Source organism: Pseudochaenichthys georgianus, chromosome 3 (genome assembly GCF_902827115.2).
Source record: "Pseudochaenichthys georgianus chromosome 3, fPseGeo1.2, whole genome shotgun sequence".
NCBI lineage: Eukaryota > Metazoa > Chordata > Actinopteri > Perciformes > Channichthyidae > Pseudochaenichthys > Pseudochaenichthys georgianus.
In genome coordinates, this window is record NC_047505.1 from 29,791,281 (window position 1) to 29,815,036 (window position 23,756).

The 23,756-nt window shown below is 40.4% G+C and overlaps 1 protein-coding gene across 2 annotated transcripts; it reads right to left on the reverse strand.

Moving 5' to 3' along the window:
* Window positions 1-206: 206 nt before the first annotated feature.
* On the reverse strand, window positions 207-21,827 carry tdrd3 (tudor domain containing 3). 2 transcript variants are annotated; one of them, XM_034109087.2, is made up of 13 exons: window positions 21,639-21,827; window positions 20,633-20,717; window positions 18,337-18,402; window positions 17,529-17,689; window positions 14,190-14,331; window positions 13,996-14,067; window positions 8,334-8,483; window positions 7,724-7,876; window positions 6,942-7,119; window positions 4,454-4,579; window positions 1,728-2,692; window positions 1,222-1,347; window positions 207-1,032 (listed from the first exon to the last, which is right to left on the reverse strand). In XM_034109087.2, the coding sequence occupies exons 1-13, from the start codon at window positions 21,674-21,676 to the stop codon at window positions 880-882; spliced, it is 2,415 nt and encodes an 804-aa protein (XP_033964978.1). In that variant the 5' UTR covers window positions 21,677-21,827; the 3' UTR covers window positions 207-879. The 2 variants fall into 2 exon arrangements, with proteins under 2 accessions (XP_033964978.1, XP_033964986.1); XM_034109095.2 differs by having other exon boundaries at window positions 977-1,066.
* Between the last annotated feature and the right edge of the window lie 1,929 nt (window positions 21,828-23,756).

Genomic DNA, 23,756 nt, shown 5'->3' on the forward strand with positions numbered 1-23,756 from the left:
GGACCGTAAGTGTCTATGCCAACGACGAGAGAAGAAATTAGGTGTGCCATAAGACAGAAACTATAATAATGTTGTGATAATCTAAATCCAACTGATACTCATAACTAATGACACATTTTACAAAATCCCAGTGAGGTCTCTGTTACTGCTCTGGAAAATGTTATTCAGAATTCCAGATAGACAATACAAACCACAAATCTGCTACATACTATAATAATTGTTTATTTAGATGCATCCATTTCACAAAATATACAGAAGATATGTCTTTAACAAAATCAACAGGTGCACATGTCAGTTTTCTTTTTGCATTTTGTCTATGCCCTTTGAAAAGTTCAGTATGCCCTGTAGATGTGGACAATTAAAAAGTTCAGGAAGCACTCGGGATTGTTTTGAAAGTGACTTAGTCTCTGTCATGGAAGGATGTGGGACAAGCACACAAACGAGTTAAGACAAAGACAATTATTAAATAATTTATCAAAATTAAACATGTTTGCATTTTGGGGATGATTTGGTTTCACAACTGCTGAAGACATTGTGATCAATTTGTACATAATGAGATTTAACAACAGAAGCAGGGAAAGTTGACATTAAACAATTGTATAAAATCAATTTCTACATAGAAATAAGAGCATGAGTTTATTTAATTGTGGTTGGCAATAGTTTTATACATTATATACAGGTAATTATGCAAGGTTACAGTAATGCCTTCAAATTACTTTCCTACAGTCCATACTTTCACATTTATTATACAATTCAAGACTCCCACAAAAATGAAGGAAATATTAGGAATAAAAAGTCTCCTTTTAAAAATAGGAACTGTGTTCACACATTGTACACACAATGTTTTATTATTAAAGGAAAATAACCACCATTTCCTTTTCATTTACCTTCCAGTGTAAACGCAGACACATCAGTCTCGTCTCGTGCCCTAGGAGGCTGGTAATACTGCTGAGTGGGTCTTGTGCGACGAGGCTGTCCGTCTCCCCCTGGGCGAAATTCGAGTGAACTGTCGTAGTAACCATCATCTTCCTCCTGCCATTGGACATTTGATATGGTTGTGATGTTACTGTGGGTAATCAGATTAAGATGTCATTCATATTTCATCTTTGCTCAACCCACTTGAGTACAGTTTAATTTGTTGCTTCCATTTAGTATTAAGCAACACATTACGGTCTTAATGATAATTGATACATTCTATCAAGTAGTTTTGCTTCTCCTTACCAATGCATCAGCAGGAAGCGGTTTGATGTTATGCAGCTCGATCTCTTCCCAGTTTCCATATTCACTAAACACAACCACAGCCGTGGTGCCTGACGGATGCACAGCATCTATTCTGGCATGGTAGAACTTCAATGCCATGCACACAGACAGAAACAAATAGAAATGTTAGAATTTTAACACCGACATGTTCACATGTCAAGACAAGAGACATGTCAATTAGGTAATGACAACTTGACAAAAAAAAACTGTGAATGAGGGGAAATAATTAACAATCACACTATTTCTTGGCATGTTAACTGTCGAACATCTTTCAGACAAAAATAAAAAACCATCAGTCCATAGTTATTTATCACTTCTAGTAGTAACTGTTGACCATTAACATGCAAGAACAGGGTTATATGTGTATGGATTTAATTTCAGTGAGCATTTTCTAACATGTTAAAGTAAGTTGAATAGTTTAAACAATGATCTGCTATTATTTTGTTAACAATTCAGAAATGACATACCTTGCCATCCTCCCAGTACAGAGCCAGGCACTGGTCTCCAGATTTCCAGACCTGATCCACAAAATGACTTTTCTCTGATCCGCGAGGACTTTGACCTTTGCCTTGTCCTTGCCTTTTCTTATTAGGTCCTGGGTTATTCAAAACGTTTTTCTTGGGGGGCGGTTCCCTGTTGGGGGGGACTAATGAAATTAATGGCTTTATTGGCCCAGTTCTTTTGTGTTCCATGTCTCCATTTTGGAAATGAGAAGGATCCCCTGTCGCGATTTGACAATCCCGCTTTAAGCCCACTTCTTGTGATGACCCTGAGCTCCCTCCCCTCATGTTGAGGTTAGGTGGCCCACTGTCCCTTTGTCGGTCAAAGTGGTCTGTGTTTGGCCGCTCAGTCTTGCCTTTCCTCCTGTTGTTGTTGTTTGGTTCTTCAAATCTGTCTGTGCGTTTATTATTTCCTCTTCCATCTGGCTCACTGCCTGCAGAATCAGACAGTTTAGATGTGGGTGCGTTGTCTCTAAAACCTCTCCCTTTAGGCGGTCCAGACATATTCCCACCGCCACCACCATCTCCATTCCTCGATCGTTGGTGGGAAGATCCGCTAAACTCCATCTGCTGCTGAGGTTCTTTTGGATGTGGGAAAGTAGCCGAGAAAGATGAAGAATATGTCTTCTCATCTCTCATCTCTCTCCTGTCGTTATGCGATCTGTCTGTTGTGCCTCGGGACCATCTCTCCTGGCCCTTCCACTGCTGGGCCTGAGCCGATGTTTGTGAGGTTGTAGAGCTAGAGATAGGCTCCTGGCCAGGTTTTGGAAAATCAACGTCCCTGTGGAAGCGAGGCGGTCTGTCATTCCTTTGTTGCCTATGGTCATTATGCGAGGAGAACTTGTTCTGAGATGTGTCTTTGGAGTAATAGTCCGAGTTGGAGAAACTCGCTCTACCATCATAGTGTTTCTGAGGAGCCTGGCTCTTTGATTCTGAGAAGAAAACACAACATGAAGAACAGTGGCATCAAAAACTATGGTAATAGTGGACCAAATAATACATGGATCAGTGTAGGGCTGCACCCGAATATCCGAATATTCGTCCGTTGGCGTACTATTCGGGTTTCATTTTCGTTTTTTTGAAAATTGAATTTATTGAAATCTCCAATATCAACGTAAGAGCTTGTGCCTCTTCGGGGGGTGCCAACACTTAACCATAAACTTTATCGTTCACTTTCTCCGTCTTTTTATGTAGATATGACTTTTCTCCGTTAATCTCCGTCACGTTGTTTCCATAGCAACAACAACTTCCTGTCAACAGCGAACAACAACTTCCTGTCAACAGCGATAACTCTCATTCAAAATAAAAGCATGTCCATAAAAAATAGGAAGCCAAGCCAAATTACACTTAAGACATATTTGTAACAAACACAATGCAATATCCTTTTCAATTTCAAAGAACACAAATTGGGTTATATACATTAACAAATAACTATAAGACAACAATACTGTAGAATAACAAAATGAATGCCGCAAATAAAACCGAAATACACGTGTTGAAGCAGTTCGCTACTGATTACTACGCACCCTCCCCGCGGGGGCCGAATATCCGAATATTCGCTGCTGATTACTACCGAATATCCGGAGCCCGAAAAATGGTATTCGGGACAGCCCTAGATCATTGACACGTTACCATGATCCACACACAGTTATGCAATCAGGATTAAACATCAGTGGTAAATAAAACAACCACAAAATCATAAATGGAATACCAAATCATATCATCCATGGACGAACACAATTATTAAATAAAAAGCATATACAAAATATTCACTTCCTCTGCGTTTTACACGGCAGCTTTAGCCGCGTTCACACTGCGGTACTTTTCCCACAAAGGTTCATGCGAACTTAGTTCATGATCGCGTTCACACCAAAAAGAGCCGGTACTAAAAGTAGTTCATGCGAACCTTTTTACCCCCTCGAAAGTCCCTGCTAGAGAGCAGGGACTTTGGAGCGGCTCTTTTTTGAGAAAAGAGCTATATTCCTGATTGGCTGGGCGAATTGCAAACCACGCCCCGTAAAACTCCCAAAACGTTTTGTGAAGCCGCCATTTTATTATCCTCGCATTAGCATTAGCCCAGCGCAGAAACGCAGAGAGACTAACTTATGGCAACACAAAATAAAACATGGGAGCGGTGGAGATGAGGAGGTGTCGGCGTTCTGGCGATTTACTCGGAAGGCTTCAGTAGAAGCTGCTGGGACTCCCAGCAGCTTCTACTGAAGCCAGTCCCCAACTTCGGGGACTTCCGGCCGGGGACTTTGGGCGGCAGCATACGCCGTGAAGTGGTTTGCGGCCTGCCAGTAAACCCAAAGCAGAAGAAGAAGTGACGTCAGCGGCTTCATTTGCCTAATCCACCCCCAGGGACTTTTTCTGGTGTGAACGCGATCTGTACTTAGTTCATGCGAACTAAAGAGTTCGCATGAACTAAATTCGCATGAACCTTTGTGGGAAAAGTACCGCAGTGTGAACGCGGCTAGTGAGTTCATGCATTAAGAAAACATGACTGTATTCCCTTCAGCTCACAGTAGCCAGATGCATGACTACCAATAGGGACTTTGCCCGTGGTGGGGAACTGTTGTTATGAGTACTTTCTTACTGAAGAACTGGATGGAAAAATATTATTAAAATATTCATGAAATGTGTTTCAAGTGTTTCAAGTACCAAAGTAGTTGAATCCAGACTATTTAGCTTACCATCAATGGAGAAAACTCCCATTTTGGATTCAAGAAAGTCAAAAAGAGTGCTTGGACCTGATGGCCTTCCCCCTGGTCCCTCCTCTTCATCTTCATTTCTAGACCTGCCTCTTCCCCTTCCTCTTCCTGAGAAGAACACAAGAACAAGAACATGCAAACCCAAATAAGAACAGTTGGAATGATGAAACTGGACGTTTAAATGTAAATACCTTCTGGTCCCAAGTGTCTACATTTAAAGTAGTTATAGCGGGCTCTGTCTGCATACATATGTGTCTCTGAAGAAAAACTACAGGAACATATAAACACTCCTTCAAGTTTCTCTAGAGGGAATTCAGAACAAATCCATATTTAAGGGATTGCCTCTAAAGGGCTCTCAACATGATGATGGCTGAGCCAGCGGCTTTCCACCATGGCGCGGTTTAAGCGTGCCGTGTCGGGCCCGTTTTTGGTTGCTTTTCCACTAGGCCTAATACTTACGGTGGCCCTGAAGTGCAAGACACCACAGCATTTCACAAAACACAACAGCATTTCACAAAACACAACAGCATTTCACAAAACACAACAGCATTTCAGAAAACGCCACAGCATTTCAGAAAACGCCACAGCATTTCAGAAAACACAACAGCATTTCAGAAAACACAACAGCATTTCAGAAAACGCCACAGCATTTCAGAAAACGCCACAGCATTTCAGAAAACACTACAGCATTTCAGAAAACACTACAGCATTTCAGAAAACACCACAGCATTTCACATTGGACGGAAAGGGTATTCCTTTAGGGAGAACACTTCTTGTTTATGATTGGACAGAGCCAGCCAGAGAAGCACTAAGGTGATTGGTTGTTTTTGCTGCCAGTCAAGAAATGACGCTTCGTGATTGGTCAACGCCCGACAGCGCAATATGTCCCAACCGGTCCCAACACATCAGCCGTTGACACACACTCAGAGCTCATAGCTCCTCATATCTGTTCAGAAACTGGACAAAAGTTAAACATGTACAAACCACAGACTGCCTATGTCATGGCGAATACAGTCGCTGCTTTATTTATGTCTGTATGACGTTGTTGTGAGTGTGGACGGAGCAGCTACAGGTTAGTTTAGCCTGATCGATCCCCCCCCCCCCACAGAGCGGAGCAAGGCAACGACATTTAAAATAAGAAGCAGCATTTTATGGCACGCTATGCATGGGGCCGCCTTGAGGGGGTTTCCCGACATGTTGTTTCAGTAAATTAAAGGGTGTTTCATGTTGTCGTTGCTGTGGACCTTCTTAATACCTTGGAAAATGCCGTTTAATACTTTTTAATAGCCTTAATTTTCGCTAAATTGATTTATCAACTTTTAATACTTTTTAAGACCCCGCGGACACCCTGGTAAAAACCATGAATTAATGCTTTGACAAGTCTGCAGACAGACGGCAGACGAAAAACCTTTTAAAATGCGTGTTGTCTAAATGGAGATCGGCTAAGCTAACGCACTATATGCTCCGACTGTCCACACTCACAACAACTGCCTATACAGACATAAATAAACCAGCGACTGTATTCGCCATGACACAGACAGTCTGTGGTTTGTACTCGTTTAACTTTTGTCTAGTTTCTGAACAGATATGAGGAGCTCTTAGCTTGAGTGCTAACAGCTAACGGCTGATGTTGTTTTTCTGAAGATGACGTCACGGCTCCGCCTACACTGCCTTACTATAGATACTACCCCAGTTCCTAAACTGTAATGGAAGTGCAGCATTAAAGTGAGCCGGGCCTAACAAGGCCTAACAAAACCGTACTAAGTCGAGCGAGGCCTGCTGTGGAAATGCGCCACAAGAGTGCTAACAGAGCGAACAATGCAAAGGCAACAGAGCTGACAGAGTTAAACTAGGGGCAAAATACAACATTTTACATTTCCGAGACAATGCTGTGTATCATGATTGGTGTATTTTGGGGGTAAGCAGTGTATGTGCGGAATGCAGAAACAGAGATAAGCCAGTGTTGCAAACCAACAGTGAAAAACATGAAACACAGAGGGAGAGCGCCTTTATTGTCTGCTTTGGATGACATTACTCCCTAATGTCTTTACAGAGCAAATTGTAGTTTCCGGCTTTATTAATTCTCTGAATACCGTATATAATAAAAAAAAAAGTTCAGTGTGGAGAAGTTAATGTTCTGTAGCTGACTCAAATAGATGATGTATAAAGCAACAATGGAAAAACGTCCCTGTGCTAAACGAGGTTGGGGAGGGGGGGGGGAGCAGTAGTTAATTCAGTGTGACAAAATATGTTCCAAGTTACTGCAAGTTGATTTTCCGAACGGGAACAAATACAAAACAATGACTGCCAGTTTAGTAGAATATCCATCTTAAATGTGACAGTTTGCCTGGGAAAGTAGTCAGTTTTCTCGCCCTTAATCTTTAGAAACATAAAAGTGCTTTAGGCTATGTGGCATATTCTCAAAGCAAGATTTTAAAACACAGCAGGTGTGCGTGTGAGTCGAGTGTACCTCTGGGTGGGGGCCTGATAGGTTCATCTACCACTGGGCTAGTTCTGGCCTCAAAAGTTCCTGTCAGTAGGCTATTTAGTGCCACTTCCAGGTTGTTGTTGTTATCCATTAGCGCCAGCCGAGCATCCTGCATGTTAAAGCCCATCTCCATGATGTCTCTCAGAGCACGTTCATCCACCTACACAAAAGGTGGATAACATTACATTAGGGAGAAGACAAACAAAGGTTGCAGAGAGAGAAAAATACCTGTGGATGGATATTGGTTTGGTAAGTAATTAGACTCATATGTAAGGTTTGTTGTGATAGAGAACCCTCCTTTTAAGAGGACATCTAGGTTGGATTCGTGGGCATTCAAGTTACAAACCATCATTAAAACATCCCCAAGCAAAACACTTTGATATCCTGTTCCATCCTATTTATACGTTTAGCCCAAAGCTGGCTGAGTTCTGCCTAGATGCCGGCGGGTCGACACACAAAGCTAGACGAATGGACTGCCACTTGATTGCAATAAAGGTGGCCAGGCCTCATATTCATTTCGATTTCCACTATAATATAATCAATGCTTCACATAGTCTTTGAGCCATGAAATAAGACTTTAATCCAGACAAAAGAAACCAAAGAGAAATGCAGTACAAGTTCCCTGCTTTAAATTGCTTTGTTGCAATGAATAGAGGCTTCAAAAATATGAGGTGCAATCATCATTTGAACATAAGAGGCATTCATAACGACCGTATATTAAACAGACTTTTGTAACAGTTTCAAAAAAAAGTTTGTCTCCTCACCAGCTCTCGATAGTTTCCATCTTCTCTGCTTTCAGGTCTTTCAAATCGCTCTTCTCGCCTCCTCTGCTGGTATGAGTCTCGGCCCCGGAAAGAGGAAGCAGCAGTGGATAAATTACTGCCCGCATTCTCTCCACCACCAAATGTGCGCGGCCCCTAACAAGACAAACAACAGAGATCAATACAGCCTCAGCGCTGCACAGAACAATAAAGCCGACACAGGAAACCAAACTTTCTAGTCGACAGTGGAGGTAGGAAGTTACTGTTAAAAGCAGTCGATGTTGAGATGAATGTCAATAAGGGGCACATTATCGAATGGGGGCCAAATCAAACAGTTTGTGCAGAAATTGCAATCAATGAGAGAAACAGCCAAATTAGTGAACATGGCAAAAAGAGCAGTCCCTTCTCAACATACTTTAAAGGTTATTAAAAATGTTTTGATAAACACAATTATAATATAGTTTATAGATTCATGTCCATGAAAGCTTATATATTGAGACAGAGCTAACAAATGTCAGTTACAAAATGTTGCTTTAGCTCTGTAAAATAAAAAAGTACCTTGTGGTTACCATTTCCAAGATGTGACAAAGGCCCATGATAAGGGTTTAAATACCTCTTTGGTCTTGGCTATCTCAGCAATCGCTGCTGTCCGTTGCTTTTCAAACTCATCATTCTCGTCCGGACTTTTAGCAACACTTTGAGACTTCAGGGTCTTCCTCTGATCCAGGTCTCTGGTGTCCACTTCCTCCTTCCTCTCACACCTCTACAGAGAGCAAAAAGAGAGTGTAAGAACATGAGCTCAAAGATCTTCCTCGATCATATAGAGCTCATTAAAAAAGGATCACTGCACTTGACATGTCCTCATTTTGTTGGAGTTAGAAGTATAATAAAGTCGCTTATGGTGTTAGTGTTGTAGCAACCAACTGTATCGTAAATCTCAAGGGTGCCTCTCAGCTCATGGTTAATGTTATGAATCTCAACTTTGAACTGTATTGTTTTATCAAGTGGAAGTATTGATATGATACTCAACACTTCCTGCAGCTGTCTCATGCCTGTGTGTGTGATCAGTCACAGAAGTGAGCAAGTGACTGGACCAATGAAGTATTTTACCATCTTTTTGTTGCATTAGCCATCCAAGCAGGACAAGTGATACGAGGCACGATTATAAAGCCAGGGTTGACGAAACGTGTAAAACTTGTTAAGGACTTGCAATTGATGACATGCCAAATGCATTAGGTGTACAAAATATATCTTTGAAGTAGTTTTTTCCCCCCAAATAAGGCAGCGCAACGCAAGCTATACAGCAAGTTTTCAATTTTGCCAGGTTTTGAGCTCTCCACCACTGAGGCTTAATTGAGGCCCAAAAATCATTAAAAATCTTGAAGATGGAAAAAATCTCTAGTACTCTGGGTAATTCACAGACCTTGCAGTGGGCATTTAACTTATTTTATGTTCGATAGAAAACAGTTCCCAAAGATAAATGTCTGGGAGCTCCATAGAGACGCCAGGCTTATTGTGGGGAATCTGCATGCGTAGTGATCATTAAGGTCAAGTGTGTTGATTAATAATTTGACGACTCAAACTTGCGTGCTACTTTCTTTTGATTCTCATTATAAGTATGCCTAGCAAGATGTAAGGGAATCAGAATGAGGCAAAAATATTCTATTGTCTGATGGGGTATAAAATACATTGAACTCATCAGAGGGGAGAAAATGTCCAAGGAAAATATAAGCACCAATTTGTTTTTGTAATCTGCTTCCGAGCGCCATTTTCCCATGAAAATGATGTTATTTTTATACAATGATCCTAAGCAAACATCAAATCCACACCGAGTTATTTAGTGGCTCAGCGCTAGAAATACATTTAAACTGTGAATCCAGAGAACGCTGTGTGAAGATACACAAATGCTCTTCATGTTACTTTATAAAGCTTGAGCAGGTCTGGAGTTTAGAGTGGGTGGAAATCACCAAATCCAAGTGTCAAGCTGATGCAAGGGAGTATTGACTCAGGCTCAGAATTTTCTCAAATGAGAAACTACATTTTAATGGGCAAAACCAAACAATTTGGAAGAATTTAAGGAGGTTTAATCGTTTTTGAAGGCTCTAGGAAAAGAGTATACCAGGGTTCATACACTTTCTCACCAATGACTTTTCCATGACCTTTACCTAATTTTCCATGACCAAAAAAATTACTCTCAGCGGTACCACTGACAATTGTTGATTTTAACATGGGTTAGCAGGAAAATAAAGTCTGAAACATGTTGTGCCTATCTAAAACAAATAAGGAACGAGACAGGCACAATTAGATACATTTTCTGTATTTAAACATTTTGTCGATGACTCAAAAGGTAAATAAAAGATGCTATCAAACAAAAAAAGATATAATGAAGAGAAATGCATTGGGGTAGGAATGCTAACTACTGATTTACAGCTAAAAATAAAAAAAGTTAAATTCAATTAAAGAAAATGTCTTTGTAATGTGACTGTCCGTACAGTACATCGCCTTATAATACCATTGTCATGGTAACAGTAACAGCAACTTAACGCTTCATTTCAGCATTTCTCATCGATTTCCTTCTCAAGGTCTTGAAGAGATGCCTTCTTTTCTTTGGCAGTGCGACGCAAACTGTTTGATTTTGTGATGAAAGTCAGTTTACCACTGCATTCTGCTTTGTCAGCATACTCGTCTGCCGACTTCTCCAATTCACCAATGTCGTTTTGTACTCTGGCCCTCTTTTTTTAAGTTCATCCAGCTCATCTGCAAGAGCCTTTCTTTTTTGCACACCCTTTTCCTTAGCATTGGCCCTCTTCTGGTCATCCAGGTAGCTGTGGTACATTTGCCTTGCTCCAGAAACTGAGATCAAAAGCTCTTTGGTGAGTTGCACATTGGTTACACCACCAACAGATCTGATATGGCCAACGATGAGCCTCTGAGCAACCAGGGAGGCCTCCTTCTGATTCTCCACAATCAACTCTTTATTGATTGAGAATCCTCTCTCAACACTCGACTGTCCATGAGAGAGAACCAGCAGCATTTTCACCACATGCCACACCTTGGAAAAAGCTTTGTTGGCTCCCATTGTTGAATGTAGTAGAGTGTCAACTCTGTCTGTAATGGGCTCAAATTCCCTGAAGTTTGCTTGAAGGGCAGCAAAATCACAAAACTCGCTGAACTCTCTAAGGATGTCATCACGCACTGACTCCTCAACATGGTTAGCCACAACAAGGTGGTGCAGAATCCTTTTCATTTGATCCAGGCACATTTCCTTGGACTCAGCCATGTATCTTGGGTCAAGGCACCGCATACTTCTCACAAGCTGCTGGTTCACTAGAGCCTTATTCTGTAGCTTCTCCAGTAGCTTGATCAAGAATGTCTTGCATTCCATCCTGAGCTCCAGTGCCTGCCTCTCTGATACCTTGTTGATGGATCTTAGTTGCATAAGACAGGTTTCAGCTGAGAATCCCAGGTTGATTTTTGTGGCATCCTTGTGTATGCTGCTGTCTTGGAGAGGGATATGAAGCTTCAAAACGGTGGTGGCCTCCTTCATAGGTTCCTCTTTGAAGAATCGCCCCATTAGTCCTGTGAATAACTCATGGCTCAGATAATGTGTGATGAACATTTACCATAGTTGTATAATTGATTACCTTATTTTCTGTCATTTCATGGTCTTAAGCCATTACAATAATCAAATAATTGTCAGTTGCAGACCTACTAATTTTACAACATGACATCTCAATGCTTAGTCTGAATGAACTTGTCTGGTTTGCGTGTGGTTTTAATCTAAGCCTTGATTCCTATCCTGATGTCACTATATTTTAATATGATTATTTGTATCTAATTGTGTATGCATTATGTGTCATGAAACATCCTGGCACTGTCATTTCTTGGACTAGATCCATCTTTCAAAAGAAACTGCATCTGCGTCCCTGCGTGTTACTATTTCCAGTCTATAGGTGGCACTGTTGTTTAATTATCCATTCAGAGTAGGGATTTAAAATGTTATTGGAATTAAAAGAAACACAATGCTGATATGGAAGATTACCAAATTACCAAATATGCCCATACTCATCTTTAATTATGATTGCTTGCTGGCTTCTTTTAGTTTTAGTTAATACTACAGCGACCCTGTATAGAACCTGTATTGGGTGCTGTGTGTGTCAGTCTTGCATCTCCCATCTCTCAGCCAATCACAATGCTGCACAGTAAGGCTGGTCAGTGTGGGGGCCCATGGTTGGGGGAGAAGAGGGGGGAGAGCTGGCCAGTGTGAGGTTGACCCCACTCTTGGAGTTGAAAGTTGAGAGTTTAAGTCTGCTAATGTTGTTGTGACCGGTTACGCGTGTATTGGACATGTACTCTGTATGTTCACAAAATAGTTATTAAACTAAAGAACTACATTTTTGTCTCATTACAACATTACAATACTATAGCGGCAGGTAAAACTAAATATAAGGCATTAGCTACATCATAGAGGGACAGAAACAGACAGCAACAGACAGTAAACACATATGAAATGAGACAACCTTACCTTTCATCAGTTGAAACAAATCCTCGCTGAAGAAGGGTAGCATAGGCTTATCCGTCTGGTAAAGGGTGAGGAAGGGCTTGATCTCTCTTGCGATGCTGTTGAATATCATCACTTTTGGGGATGAACAGCGGATCCTTGGAGCTTTTCTTCACAGCCTCAAGACTTAACCTTAGGATCCGGTAGATCACCCTTGTTAACCAAGGTTGTCACGTGTCACGTAACCAAGGTTGTCACGTAGGGCCAAAACTTTAAAGCTCGGTCAGACACGGTGACATTTTCAATCCAACGGACTCTGCAGAACTTTAGCATCACGGTGTTGCATCCAGTGGCGGTAACAAAGTCCTTACGACGAGCTGGACAATCGTGGAAAAGCCAGTATAGGCTCGAGAGAATGTGCTCAATGTCCCAGCCGGTAGCTTTGCATCCATCTCTGAATGCATTGTGCAGGACATGCAAACCGCATGAACCAATGTTGAGAAGTGATTTGTCCGCCTGCTTCTGCATCTCTTTCTGTAGGAGTTCAAACACTTTCCAGTTCACGTGTGGCCCGTCCATGGAAAGCTGAATGAGGTTATTCACTCCCGTCTCGGACAGTCCTTTGCTCATCTTTTCAATTATATCAATTGCAGTGGAATGTCCCAAAAATTCAGAGCCAATGTATTTCGTCTTGACTTATGCTCCATCCCACAGCCTCACGTGTACATCCATTTGTTTTGACTGCAAATGGTGGTTCATCGTTTCATCAAACAGCACTACATATGCCATTTGTTTAGAAACATCAGTCAGAATTAGTCTCTTCAAATACGGAGCAAGCCCATATGTGCAGACATAGGAACACTTACTCTCACCGCATGCAAATTGAGCTGCAATCTCGCTGTCCGGGAACATCGCCGCAAAAAGATGGCTCGTGTCCTCGGATGACTTGTATGAGTAGCGAGAATCCATGATTTTTAAAGCCCAAAGTATCTCCGCTTTGATAACTTCGTGTTTTGACGGAACGTTTAACGTTGTCTGTTTCGTTGCTGTTGAAACTGAAGTAGCATTACTTGGTGTATTAGCAGCGTCAACATTCATAAATGTACTGAACATTGCGCTGCTAGCAACAGCGGCTGCTGCGGTCTGGTGCTTTGTCCCCTTCATGTGGCTAGCAAGCGCTGCCTCGCCCATATTCAAAATATCGATTATTTTAGAACGTAGTTTGCATTTAGCACGTCTTGGGTCAGTGTCTTTTGACAGCCACAATTGGTAGTTATCCTTGAGAAGCCATACGTTGTTGAATCTGCACTTCCCTGGCATCTTGGCAGCATTATATCAAATAGCTTACTAGCTTCTACAGGCATAAGCAACTGTAGGTTAGAGGGGGCGTGGTAACATCTCTCACCCGTGAAATACTGCGACAGTTACATTTATTTTACGTTTCATTGGGCTATTTGATACAATATTTATTATCATTATAGTATTACTATTTCGGTGATTATATAAATTATATTTGATGCAACTTTAGTTAAATTTCCATGACTTTTCCAAAACTTTTGAAAAAATATTTTATTCCATAACTTTTCCAGGGCCTGGAATTTGCATTTTGAAATTCCATGACTTTTCCAGGTTTTTCATGAACGTACGAACCCTGGTATACTTGCTTATTTCACATCTAAAACTATGCATGAATCTCCATTGTTTGACAATGTGATGGAAGTGTATATTATTCAGAGATCAGTTCACTTTATTCTGTTATCTGTACTATCCTTACCTGATCAAACGCCACAAAGGGAGGGGGTCCACCTTCTGCTCCAATGTTACTCCTGCTGTGTTTGGCCAGACTCTGCAAATCATTTCAAAGTTTGAAAACAGGCTTTTAAAGCAGATTTACAATGATTTCTATAATATGATTTCAACATTTATTATCAAAAGAAGCTGAGTCCTCATAACAACATCGCCTCTCACCCTTTGTAGTTCCCATTTCTCCACCATGTGATCGACCTCTCCTCCAAGGACAGAGATTTTTGAGTCATCGAGCAGTAAAAGACCATTTTTAACCTGGACTGTGCCAAGGAGCTTTACCTTTGTTCCGGGGGGGGTATTAAGACTGAGAAAAAACAAATAAAAACAATAAATATGCATGTATAAAATAATTGCTCTGTAATTGTTTAACTGACTGTTAAATGGCAAAACATTCAAGGGTCTGGGACATTATAACAGCTTATACCAGGTCCCCCATCCTATTGCCTTGCCAGTGTGAGAAAAAGTTTTTAGAGAGTACTTGTCCATGGACAAGTGAGTTTGGCAATTTACTTGTCCGAATACATTTTTCACTCGTCCAGAATGGACAAAAATTGGGGCCACTGGAATCTTCTTCTTCATCATCGTATTTTACACTTTCCCACGGTTTTTACAACACCGCTAACGTAAGTGAGCGGTAAGCTTTTACTGCATCACACATAGGGTTGGGTATCGTTTGGATTTTAACGATTCCGGTTCTGCTTTTCGATTCCGGTTATTTTCGGTTCTCGATTCCGGTTCTTTGAGAGGGTCAAAATAAGTCCCATGACAAACTCGGAGAAAAATATATTTATGAAAACATTAAGTCAAATCTGTATTCCTATTTACAAATCACTTCATACTGTTTAATTTCTTACGGTTATTGAACACAATTATATAAAAATAATCTCTGCATTGTTTAGTTAGTTCTAAGTGGTGCAGTTTGAGAATGTACAATTGGCCCAGTTTCCTCTGATGTTACACTGCAACCTGCACAATGATGCAGAGAAGCTAATTCATGCTTTAATATCTAGCCGACTAGACACTGCAATGCACTATTCACTGGTCTCCCCAAGAAAGCTATTGAAGACTCCAGCTCATTCAAAACCCTGCAGCTAGACTACTAACGAATACCAAAAGGAGGGAACACGTTAGTCCTGTTTTAGCTACTCTACACTGGCTTCCTGTAACTTTTAGAATTGATTTTAAGGTGTTTCTCCTCATATACAAAGCAAATGGACAAGGACCCAGCTACATTGCTGACTCTCTAATGAACTACACACCTGCCAGAACACTGCGATCATCAGATGCAGGTCTACTAGAGGTCACCAGAAAGAGTCATAAGAAGATCGGTGATACAGCCTTTGTAAACTACGCCCCAAAACTGTGGAACACGTTACCCAACAATATTAGGGAAGCCAATACATTATGCATTTTTAAAATCTCTTTACCAAAGCATTTTACACTATTATACTGCACTATTCTCTGTGATTGACATTGCACTATTTCTCTATGTTTTATTCCCCATGTTTTTATTTTTAATTATTTTATCCCACTTTATGCTTTGCTCTTGCTGCTTGTTTTACACTGATTTTATGTCTTATTTTTTACTGATGTAAAGCACTTTGAACTGCAATCCCCTGTATGAAAGGTGCTATACAAATAAAGTTATTATTATTATATTTATAGCCTATAGGCCTAGCGCTTTTCTACAACTCAAAGACGCTTGCACGCTTACACATGTCCTACAATACACATGCTGCAGCTGCCCAGCTACTCACTGTTTGTAAAAGTAAATAAATAGTATAAATAGCATTTCAATAATGTACTTTCTATACCCTGCTTCATAAACAATACTGACATTCCTGTGCTCCTCCGAGTCTGGGGGTCCAGGGATGTGAGGACAGCGCGAGGACACAGACAGGGAGGCTGCTTCACTTCATAAAAGGTGGTCAATATTAACAACACAGGAGCTAAAACGCTTAATAACCTTCATTACGTGTTAGAGAAAGAACATAAGAAAGTTTGACAAAGATGAGGCTGTTAAACGGGCAGCGGATCCGCTGTGTGTAGAAAGAGAGAGAGAGAGAGACGCTGAGCTGCACCGTGCAGCGATCAGCTGATACGGAGCATAGAGAGAGAGCTCGCGGGGCTCGGCCTCGCCTCCTGTCCTCACAACTCTTATTAATCTGGGGAGCGGACAATTGTTATTTGTTCCTACTCGGAACCGAGTTTTGCTTCCCAGCCCGGCCACTGTGCTACACTTCCCGCCCGCCCCGTCTAACTGTACAGAAAGCGGCGAGATGCATTTCCTTATGAATCGACAAGCAGAACCGAAACTAACATTTCTAAACGAACAATGGCGGACACGGACAATTTTCGAATGAGTTCTGCCTTTTGTAAACTGAATGTATCAATAATTTGTCAATAAATCGGGGCGAAAAACGTCACTTGTCCGCCGGACAAGTCAATTGAAAGATCTACTTGTCCGATATTGTAAATAACACGTCCCGGACGGTGGGACGTGTACTTTTTCGCACACTGAACTTGCCCATACCACTTTATAAATGACATGGAGCCGTGCCAGGGGATGGGTGGCAAGGCTAGGAGAGACTATTAATAATCCCAGCTGCTCACCCATCCTCATGGTAAATTAAAAGCCCCCTCTATCTCATCAGGCCTGATAAGGCCTCTGCCTCTCTCATTAAGAAAGCACAGAGACTTAGAGGGATTTCCAGCTACTGATGCCGGATGCCAAAGCAACAATTAGGGATTTCACTCCAAACCTCTGGGATAGATGCTGTTCTCGTGATAGCGGCCAATGCAGAAGTGAGGCTCTCTCTATCCTAGATTCAATCACATACAAGCATGTATACACACACTATTTACACTTCGCTCAATGTAGCAATTCACTGCTTAATCGTCATCCCTCTATATCACTGTGTCACACACTGAACGGTCCTGTAATCCATCTCATCCTTCTTTGCCCCACACTTATGGCCTCACGCAAACTGAAGCGGACACTTTCATAAGAAACACTAGGCACCGCTGTTGGCAGCCAGTGAGCGTGTGCCCTTCATAAAGAGGGGATTTGTTCTGTTCTCTCCTCGCTTCCCATCAGGAAGTCAAAGCCCACATTCTGGCCACTCCACCTGTACAGACTGGCTAGTCACCATGGCAGCAGTCACCAAGGCCACCGTTGCTGGGATGGAGATGTAATTAAGGCTGGAAATTGTTAGATGGCTGCCAGCATGTGGAAATTGCAGATAGATGGAAAATTGAGCATGTGGTGGGGTGAGTGTTCACAAGGAGGTGAAAAGGAAGGGTGAGGGCAACGTCTTACACATTTGCTTTGAAATATATGATGAACTGGCTTAATGACAGCCTCCTTTGCTACTAAAAATGTGTTTTTATTTACAATTTGTTTTATATATTTAACTTCCTATGGAATAAAAGTATACCTAATGCCAGTGATTGCACTAACTTAACATATTTCTAAACACAACACGACACTTATATGGGTACCTGATTTTAGACAGGTGTTTAAACTCCAATCCAACACAGATGGTGTGCCCATCTGTCATTTGTAGACGCAGCATTCGCGGCGCGCCCTGGGACTCCTCGCGGTCTTTAGGAGCCGAAACATTCCTCACCTTCTGCACCTGAAGAACACATGGACCTTCCAACTGGCCATGTGCAAGAGACAGCAAATTAATTATGGCTTAAAAAAGGCAAAAACAGCAGATTGTGCCAGCATAGAACTCTGAAGCCATTGAGTTTTTGCTCTCTTTATTTAGCATACCTGTATCAGAAAAGGTATATTCCTGCTAAAGTCATAGCTACATTTTTGAATAGATTCAGATTCTCTCAAAAAATGGTTTTAGTATTTCCGTGAAAATATGACTGTAACACCTGTTAATGCAATCCACAGGCTTTACTATAATCTGTATGTGTAATGTAATTATAGTTGCTTGGATGGCACTCTCTGTTAGAGATACAATGTACAAGGAAATGGGTATAACCAGAGTGACAAGCATCATGTAAAGATGTCTGAATGGAGCACGGGTTATGCCCACATAGAATGATGATTTAATATTCTGACAATGTTTTTAAATGTCAGTTTCAGTTGCTCAACCCACGTTTTAAGCAGTTCAAGCAGTTTTGGGATGTTTCTTTGTCAGTGTGTCAGGGCCATCTAGTGGCTCTCATGAGAACTACATGTCAGCAGGAACTACAGCCTGCACTGAAAAAACCATAGTAGCACTTTATTTCCCAGAAACATATCATAAATATCACTTTGTACTGGCTGTATAATAGTTTGTGTAGCACTCACCTTCTCAATTCTTCCACTATTGATGTCTGGTGGTATACATTTTCTCCCAATAGGCCTGAGGTCACTCTGCAAATGAGACACTGCTTAATTGAAAATAACAAATACTGTGCCAAAAGTATAACAAACGAATAATGGAATAGATGTGACCATCTACACTGTAGTGTGCTTCAGAGAAAAACTAATTGTATTAATTTGCCTGTTAGAAAGAAAGGAAGCCTTTCACCTACCCTCAACCCCAGAAACAACCATCAAGTTCTCATGCTTTTCTGCTATAAGGCATATATGTAGTTCTCAAACTATGCAGTTTATATTATCCATCCATCCATCCATCCATCCATCCATTTTAGTTTATATTATATGGTGTAAAATATGTTGTCATTTTGATTTTCATAGTTTATTAAGCACAATCTAATTTAAATCATTTACATACTGTAGATTTAACAGTTATATATTTTTAAAGAATCTCATAACTCTTTTGATACGAACATAAAGGTCAATTATTTTCTAATGATCTCCGTACTGCAAACATCTGTTGAATCAGAACTGTTGGCTGCAACGAGGCAGTAATCCCAAGAGGGTCTATGACTTACTCCTGTTTTACTGCAGCAACAATATCTCTAAGCAGAGGGCTTTTATATCCCCAGTAAAACTAAAAAAGGAATTGATTCTTTATATTGAAGTTGGAATGAATTTCTCTAAAACACAATTATTTCAAAAATACTGCATCAAGGCTCCAAACAGGGTAGAGAAAATGGGGAAATCAGGGTTCTGTGATAAAAGACTAAAGCGAGTAAAGCAGCTAATGATCCAAATTAATCCTAAAATTATGTTAAAGATTTCACTGAAGTACAAGGTCCAGAATTAAGTTGCTAAATGTTGGTTGGTTTAGGTGTGCTGTGATAAGTAGAAATGTTTTTGCAGCATCTGGCCAAAACATAAAAGGTCACGGCTTTTGTAGTAAATTAAACTATTGTGTGTTAAGGAATTGTCCGCTGTTGCAAGTCAGGTAAGAAGTTTCACTGTGTGTCCATGCGTTCACACCTGCCTTGTATAGTCCGGTTGAATCGAACCCTGGTGCGTTTAGCCGCTTGGTGCGGTTCATTTGGGTCGGTGACGTGTGAACACAATCCGAGACCTCTGGACTCTGGTCCGCTAAAATAGGTGGTCTCGGAGTGCTTGCTTGCGAACTCTGGAGCGGTTCATTGCTGGTGTGAACGCAGTCCGCACCAAAACATAGGAAGCGTAGAAGTTACGTGTCACAAGAACGCGGATATCTTCAAAATCTTCAGCGAAAGAGTCTTTCAAGACATCCGCGTTGTTTAGTTAAAGAGTGAAGCAGAATGAAGTGTTGAACAGTGTCGTGTAAAGTAAAAATTCTCCGTCAGCTACATAAAAGTAAGAACACCTGTCATCGGTGAAACGCCCCTCCTTACTGCAGAACGTCTCTCATTATATGTGTTAAAATGTTTTTTAACGGACGTTGTCTGATTATATAATCATATGCGCGGGCCGCTTGTGTCTGTTGATCTCCAGATTAACAGCAGCATGAGAATAACCTGCCGAAAGTGCCGATGCTCCATGGCGGAGGCTCCGGTACTGCATTTCCGTGCACATGACTTGTGTTTAAAGTTTATAGTCCGTTTGAGTTTTGCCAGTGTGAACGCAAACCGAACCTTCTGAAAAATGAAACAATGTAACAAACTGTGGTCTGGTGCACACCAGAAAATGGACTATTAGGTGTGAATGCACCCCAGAAAAGCTTTTCAAGTTCCAAGGCCGTTTGTGGTTCTTCCGTCTTTGTTACCGGTCTTCATGCATTGATTAGTGAATTTTTCTGTCAACACTTTCAATTTAAAATATATGTTTCGAATCATTTTTGGGCCCCATGTTCTTTTCCGATATCGTGTTATGACAGTGGACAAGTGCCTGAAATTAACTGGCAGATGCTGGGTCTGCCAATAAAAGGTTATTCTAAGATAGCAATAAGCCCAATAATATGCTTTTTAGTTCACTTACAAAATATCAAATATAATGAACAACATTCACTCAAAAGAAAGAATAAAGAAAGAATTTACAATTGTGTGCTTCTAGCTTTGTCTGTTCAACTAGCATGGTTATTTGGTGAGTACATCAGTATGTGCTTTAGAAACAATGGCCTAATGAAATCAAATGTAATAATTATAATAATTATTGTGAGAACACATTGTTGAATACTGTTTTGCATACTGTTAAATACATACTAAGCAATTGCAGTTGAAATAAGTTTCATATGTAGAACTTGCAAAATTAAACTTACATTAAGTGCAATACGAATAATGTCATTGGGAGTTATTTTCTGTGCAGATCCTTTCAGTTCTGCTATGCCTTCATCGCTGAGGTACCTGTGAGACAACAGACAAGGTGGAGAGCAGCGATGATACAGTTGTTTCCACAGGTAGGTGAGTTTGCCCAACCACAATATCATTGTAAGAGACACAAATACCATTGCCATCATAATCACAAGTTATCTGCTACTGTATATCTGCTGTAATGTTAGACAATTAAGGGCACGTTTGAACATCTTCGAGATTTTACAAATGTGTTTCACCAAGTGGTAAGGCTTAATAATGTGGCTATGATTGTTAAAGGCGGGAACCAGGTCCTCAACCTCTCACATCAGAACATATTTTTTGCTGAATCTGCCCCCTTACAAATTATTCTGATGTCCTATAATTTCGAAGGCGCATCTATAAAATATTGAATTGCAATATTTGGGAAAGAGTGCAACACATCAGTAGGGACCATACCATTTACAAAACCACACAAGTATAGGAGGGTAAATGTTAATATGATGTCGTTTAAAGGCAGCGATAATCTAAAATATTCAGCACACATTAATGAGATATAAACAATGTCAAGTTGCAGAAACCAGGCGTTTTCTGACTTTCAAAATCGTTGCAAGCGTTTTAATTTAGCTGAATCCAGCGCTCTTTGACCACTGTATCACTGCTTATCGGTTAACACAAAGTGTAGAGTCATAGGTGTTCGTTACTATAATGGCAAGCTAATTGTGTATTAGCTTTAATGGTATATCAAGCTAACGTTATTTATCTCGCAAGCTCGAAGTTAGATAGCCGTATAAGTAATAGCGTTGCCACGATTCACACAGAATGAATTGGTCGTGTTTACTTTGGAAACCGTTGTGCTCTCGCAAAATTGTAAAGTCAATGTATAGCTAATAATGATTAGTGTTGCAAGCCAACACCAATCTGGCACCACATTGAGTTAGCTAGCTCACTGACGTTAGCTACAATGCTACCTACCAGCCCTCTTTGGTCAGGGACTCTGTGACATCAGTCATTTTCGTCCACAGTGTAGATGTGTAAATACCGACACCAATAAGTTATAAGTGAGCACACTTAAATAACGACTATCTGATTCGGTAATACATGTTCTTCAGCTAACAATGATAACGCTTGCTAATGTGAACGACTCTACGTAACTAGCGTCACCCAGTGTTCATGTATGGAGTGCGGTGGGGGTCAAAATACGTTTTAAAAAAAATGTTGAGCGTTTTTTTTTCTTCTCTTATGGATAGTTTTTTCTTTATAACCTAACCTTTTCTTACTGGAATCATTTTTAAACTAATGACAACATTAGTAAGGTGACTCCTAATATGCAATTTTATATCATACAGTAGGATCCTGCCAAAATAGAAATACCTGCTTATTCAATAAATACGTTTAACTGCCTTTACAAATAAGCAACACAATATCTTAAATAATTGTAGGCAGGCTTACATTTCCCTCTTTATTTCTCTTTTCGTTTGTATTGTATTATGTGTAAACCAATACAAAAAGAAAGGGCCACAGTCTGTATAAGTCAGACAGGGACCCTGACACTTATAACATCACATGTCTGCCTTAAGGAACGTAACAGATTAGCTCAAATATTTGAAAGCATTAATCATACATCCATTTCAGAACGGTTAGTCAGACTGACAGCACAACTGTGTCACATTATTTGGGGACACATGGCAAGGTGTAGTATAAGTATTACTATTTAGACTAGTCAAATAAAACCCAGGATTCTGATTATACAATTGTAGTTGGGACCACTGGATGGCAGTGTTGCACACTGAATTGTTGAGACAGAAACTTCTTTCCCACCGTACAGGTTTTACAAGATGTTCTTCTTTCTTCTTCTGTCATATGGAACAGCTGATTAATAATTGCTACCAAAAAGAGTATTCAACGTTGTTTCATTGCATCCATTGCATACAACTTTAGACTTGTGGTTGCTATTAGTAGAACTACTGAATTAAAATGTAAATGTTGTTGTAAAGCAAACAGACTATGACTGGTTGTATAAATACATAAACATGTAAGGTAAGTTCTTTAAAAACCTATGCACAAAATAAACTTTCACAATGTGATATGATCTTTTATTTGAGTAAATTGACTTTATTTAAACAATCTGTACTTGACTTGTATTTGTAATTGTGTATGTTATGAACATATTGTCTTGAAATACTCATTCTTATAAAGCACACAATAATCAATTATGAAAAAACAACATTCAAGCTCAAGGCGATGGATTTTCTGTTTATTCAAATAACAAAGATCAATTTTATTATCAATACACAAACATTTACATTTGTATTATTTTTGCCTCTGGATTTGTATCCCCATGGCATTTCTTTGAGTGATTTGGAAGGATATATCTCTTGTTGTCTGGAAGGATTAGCAAGGCACGATGCCACAAGGCATGTCTTTGGCTGCAAGGCAAGGCAAGGCAAGGCAAGAACCATTACCTCAGTTTTATCTTTGTTTAATTGGAGAAAGTTCTGACACATCCAGTCATTGATTTGTTCAATGCACTTACTCAGTGTTTGAATTGGAGCATAGTCTCCTTGTGAAATTGTTACGTAGATTTGTGTGTCATCTGCATAGCTATGGTAACTTATTTTGTTGTTTTTCATTATCTGATCCAGTGGTAGCATGTAGATGTTAAAGAGAAGAGGCCCGAAGATGGAGCCTTGAGGAACCCCACATTTGTCATATTTGTCAACTCAGATGTGTATGTACCTATAGAAACAAAGTTGTTTCTGTCCTTTAGGTAGGATTCAAACCAATTTAGAACTGTTTCCGAAAGTCCCACCCAGTTTTCTAGTCGGTCTAGTAATATGTTGTGGTCAACAGTGTCAAACGCAGCACTGAGATCTAATAATACTAACACTGAAGTTCTGCCACTGTCTGTGTTTAAGTGGATGTCATTAAAGACCTTTACAAGAGCAGTCTCAGTGCTGTGGTTTAGACGAAAGCCTGACTGGAACACATCGAAACAGTTATTTAAATGCAAGAAATTACTCAACTGTTGAAAAACTACGTTTTCAATGATCTTACCTAGAAATGGGAGGTTTGATATGGAAGAAGAGCCTT

Excerpts from the sequence above, each read along its gene's own strand:
- tdrd3 (XM_034109087.2), bottom strand. The coding sequence starts at position 21,676 with ATGACTGATGTCACAGAGTCCCTGACCAAAGAGGGCTG. Across the intron at positions 14,068-14,189 it reads AGAAATGGGAACTACAAAGG|AGTCTGGCCAAACACAGCAG; the intron begins GTGAGAGGCGAT and ends AATGATTTGCAG. Across the intron at positions 4,580-6,941 it reads TATCAGGCCCCCACCCAGAG|GAAGAGGAAGGGGAAGAGGC; the intron begins GTACACTCGACT and ends TGTTCTTCTCAG.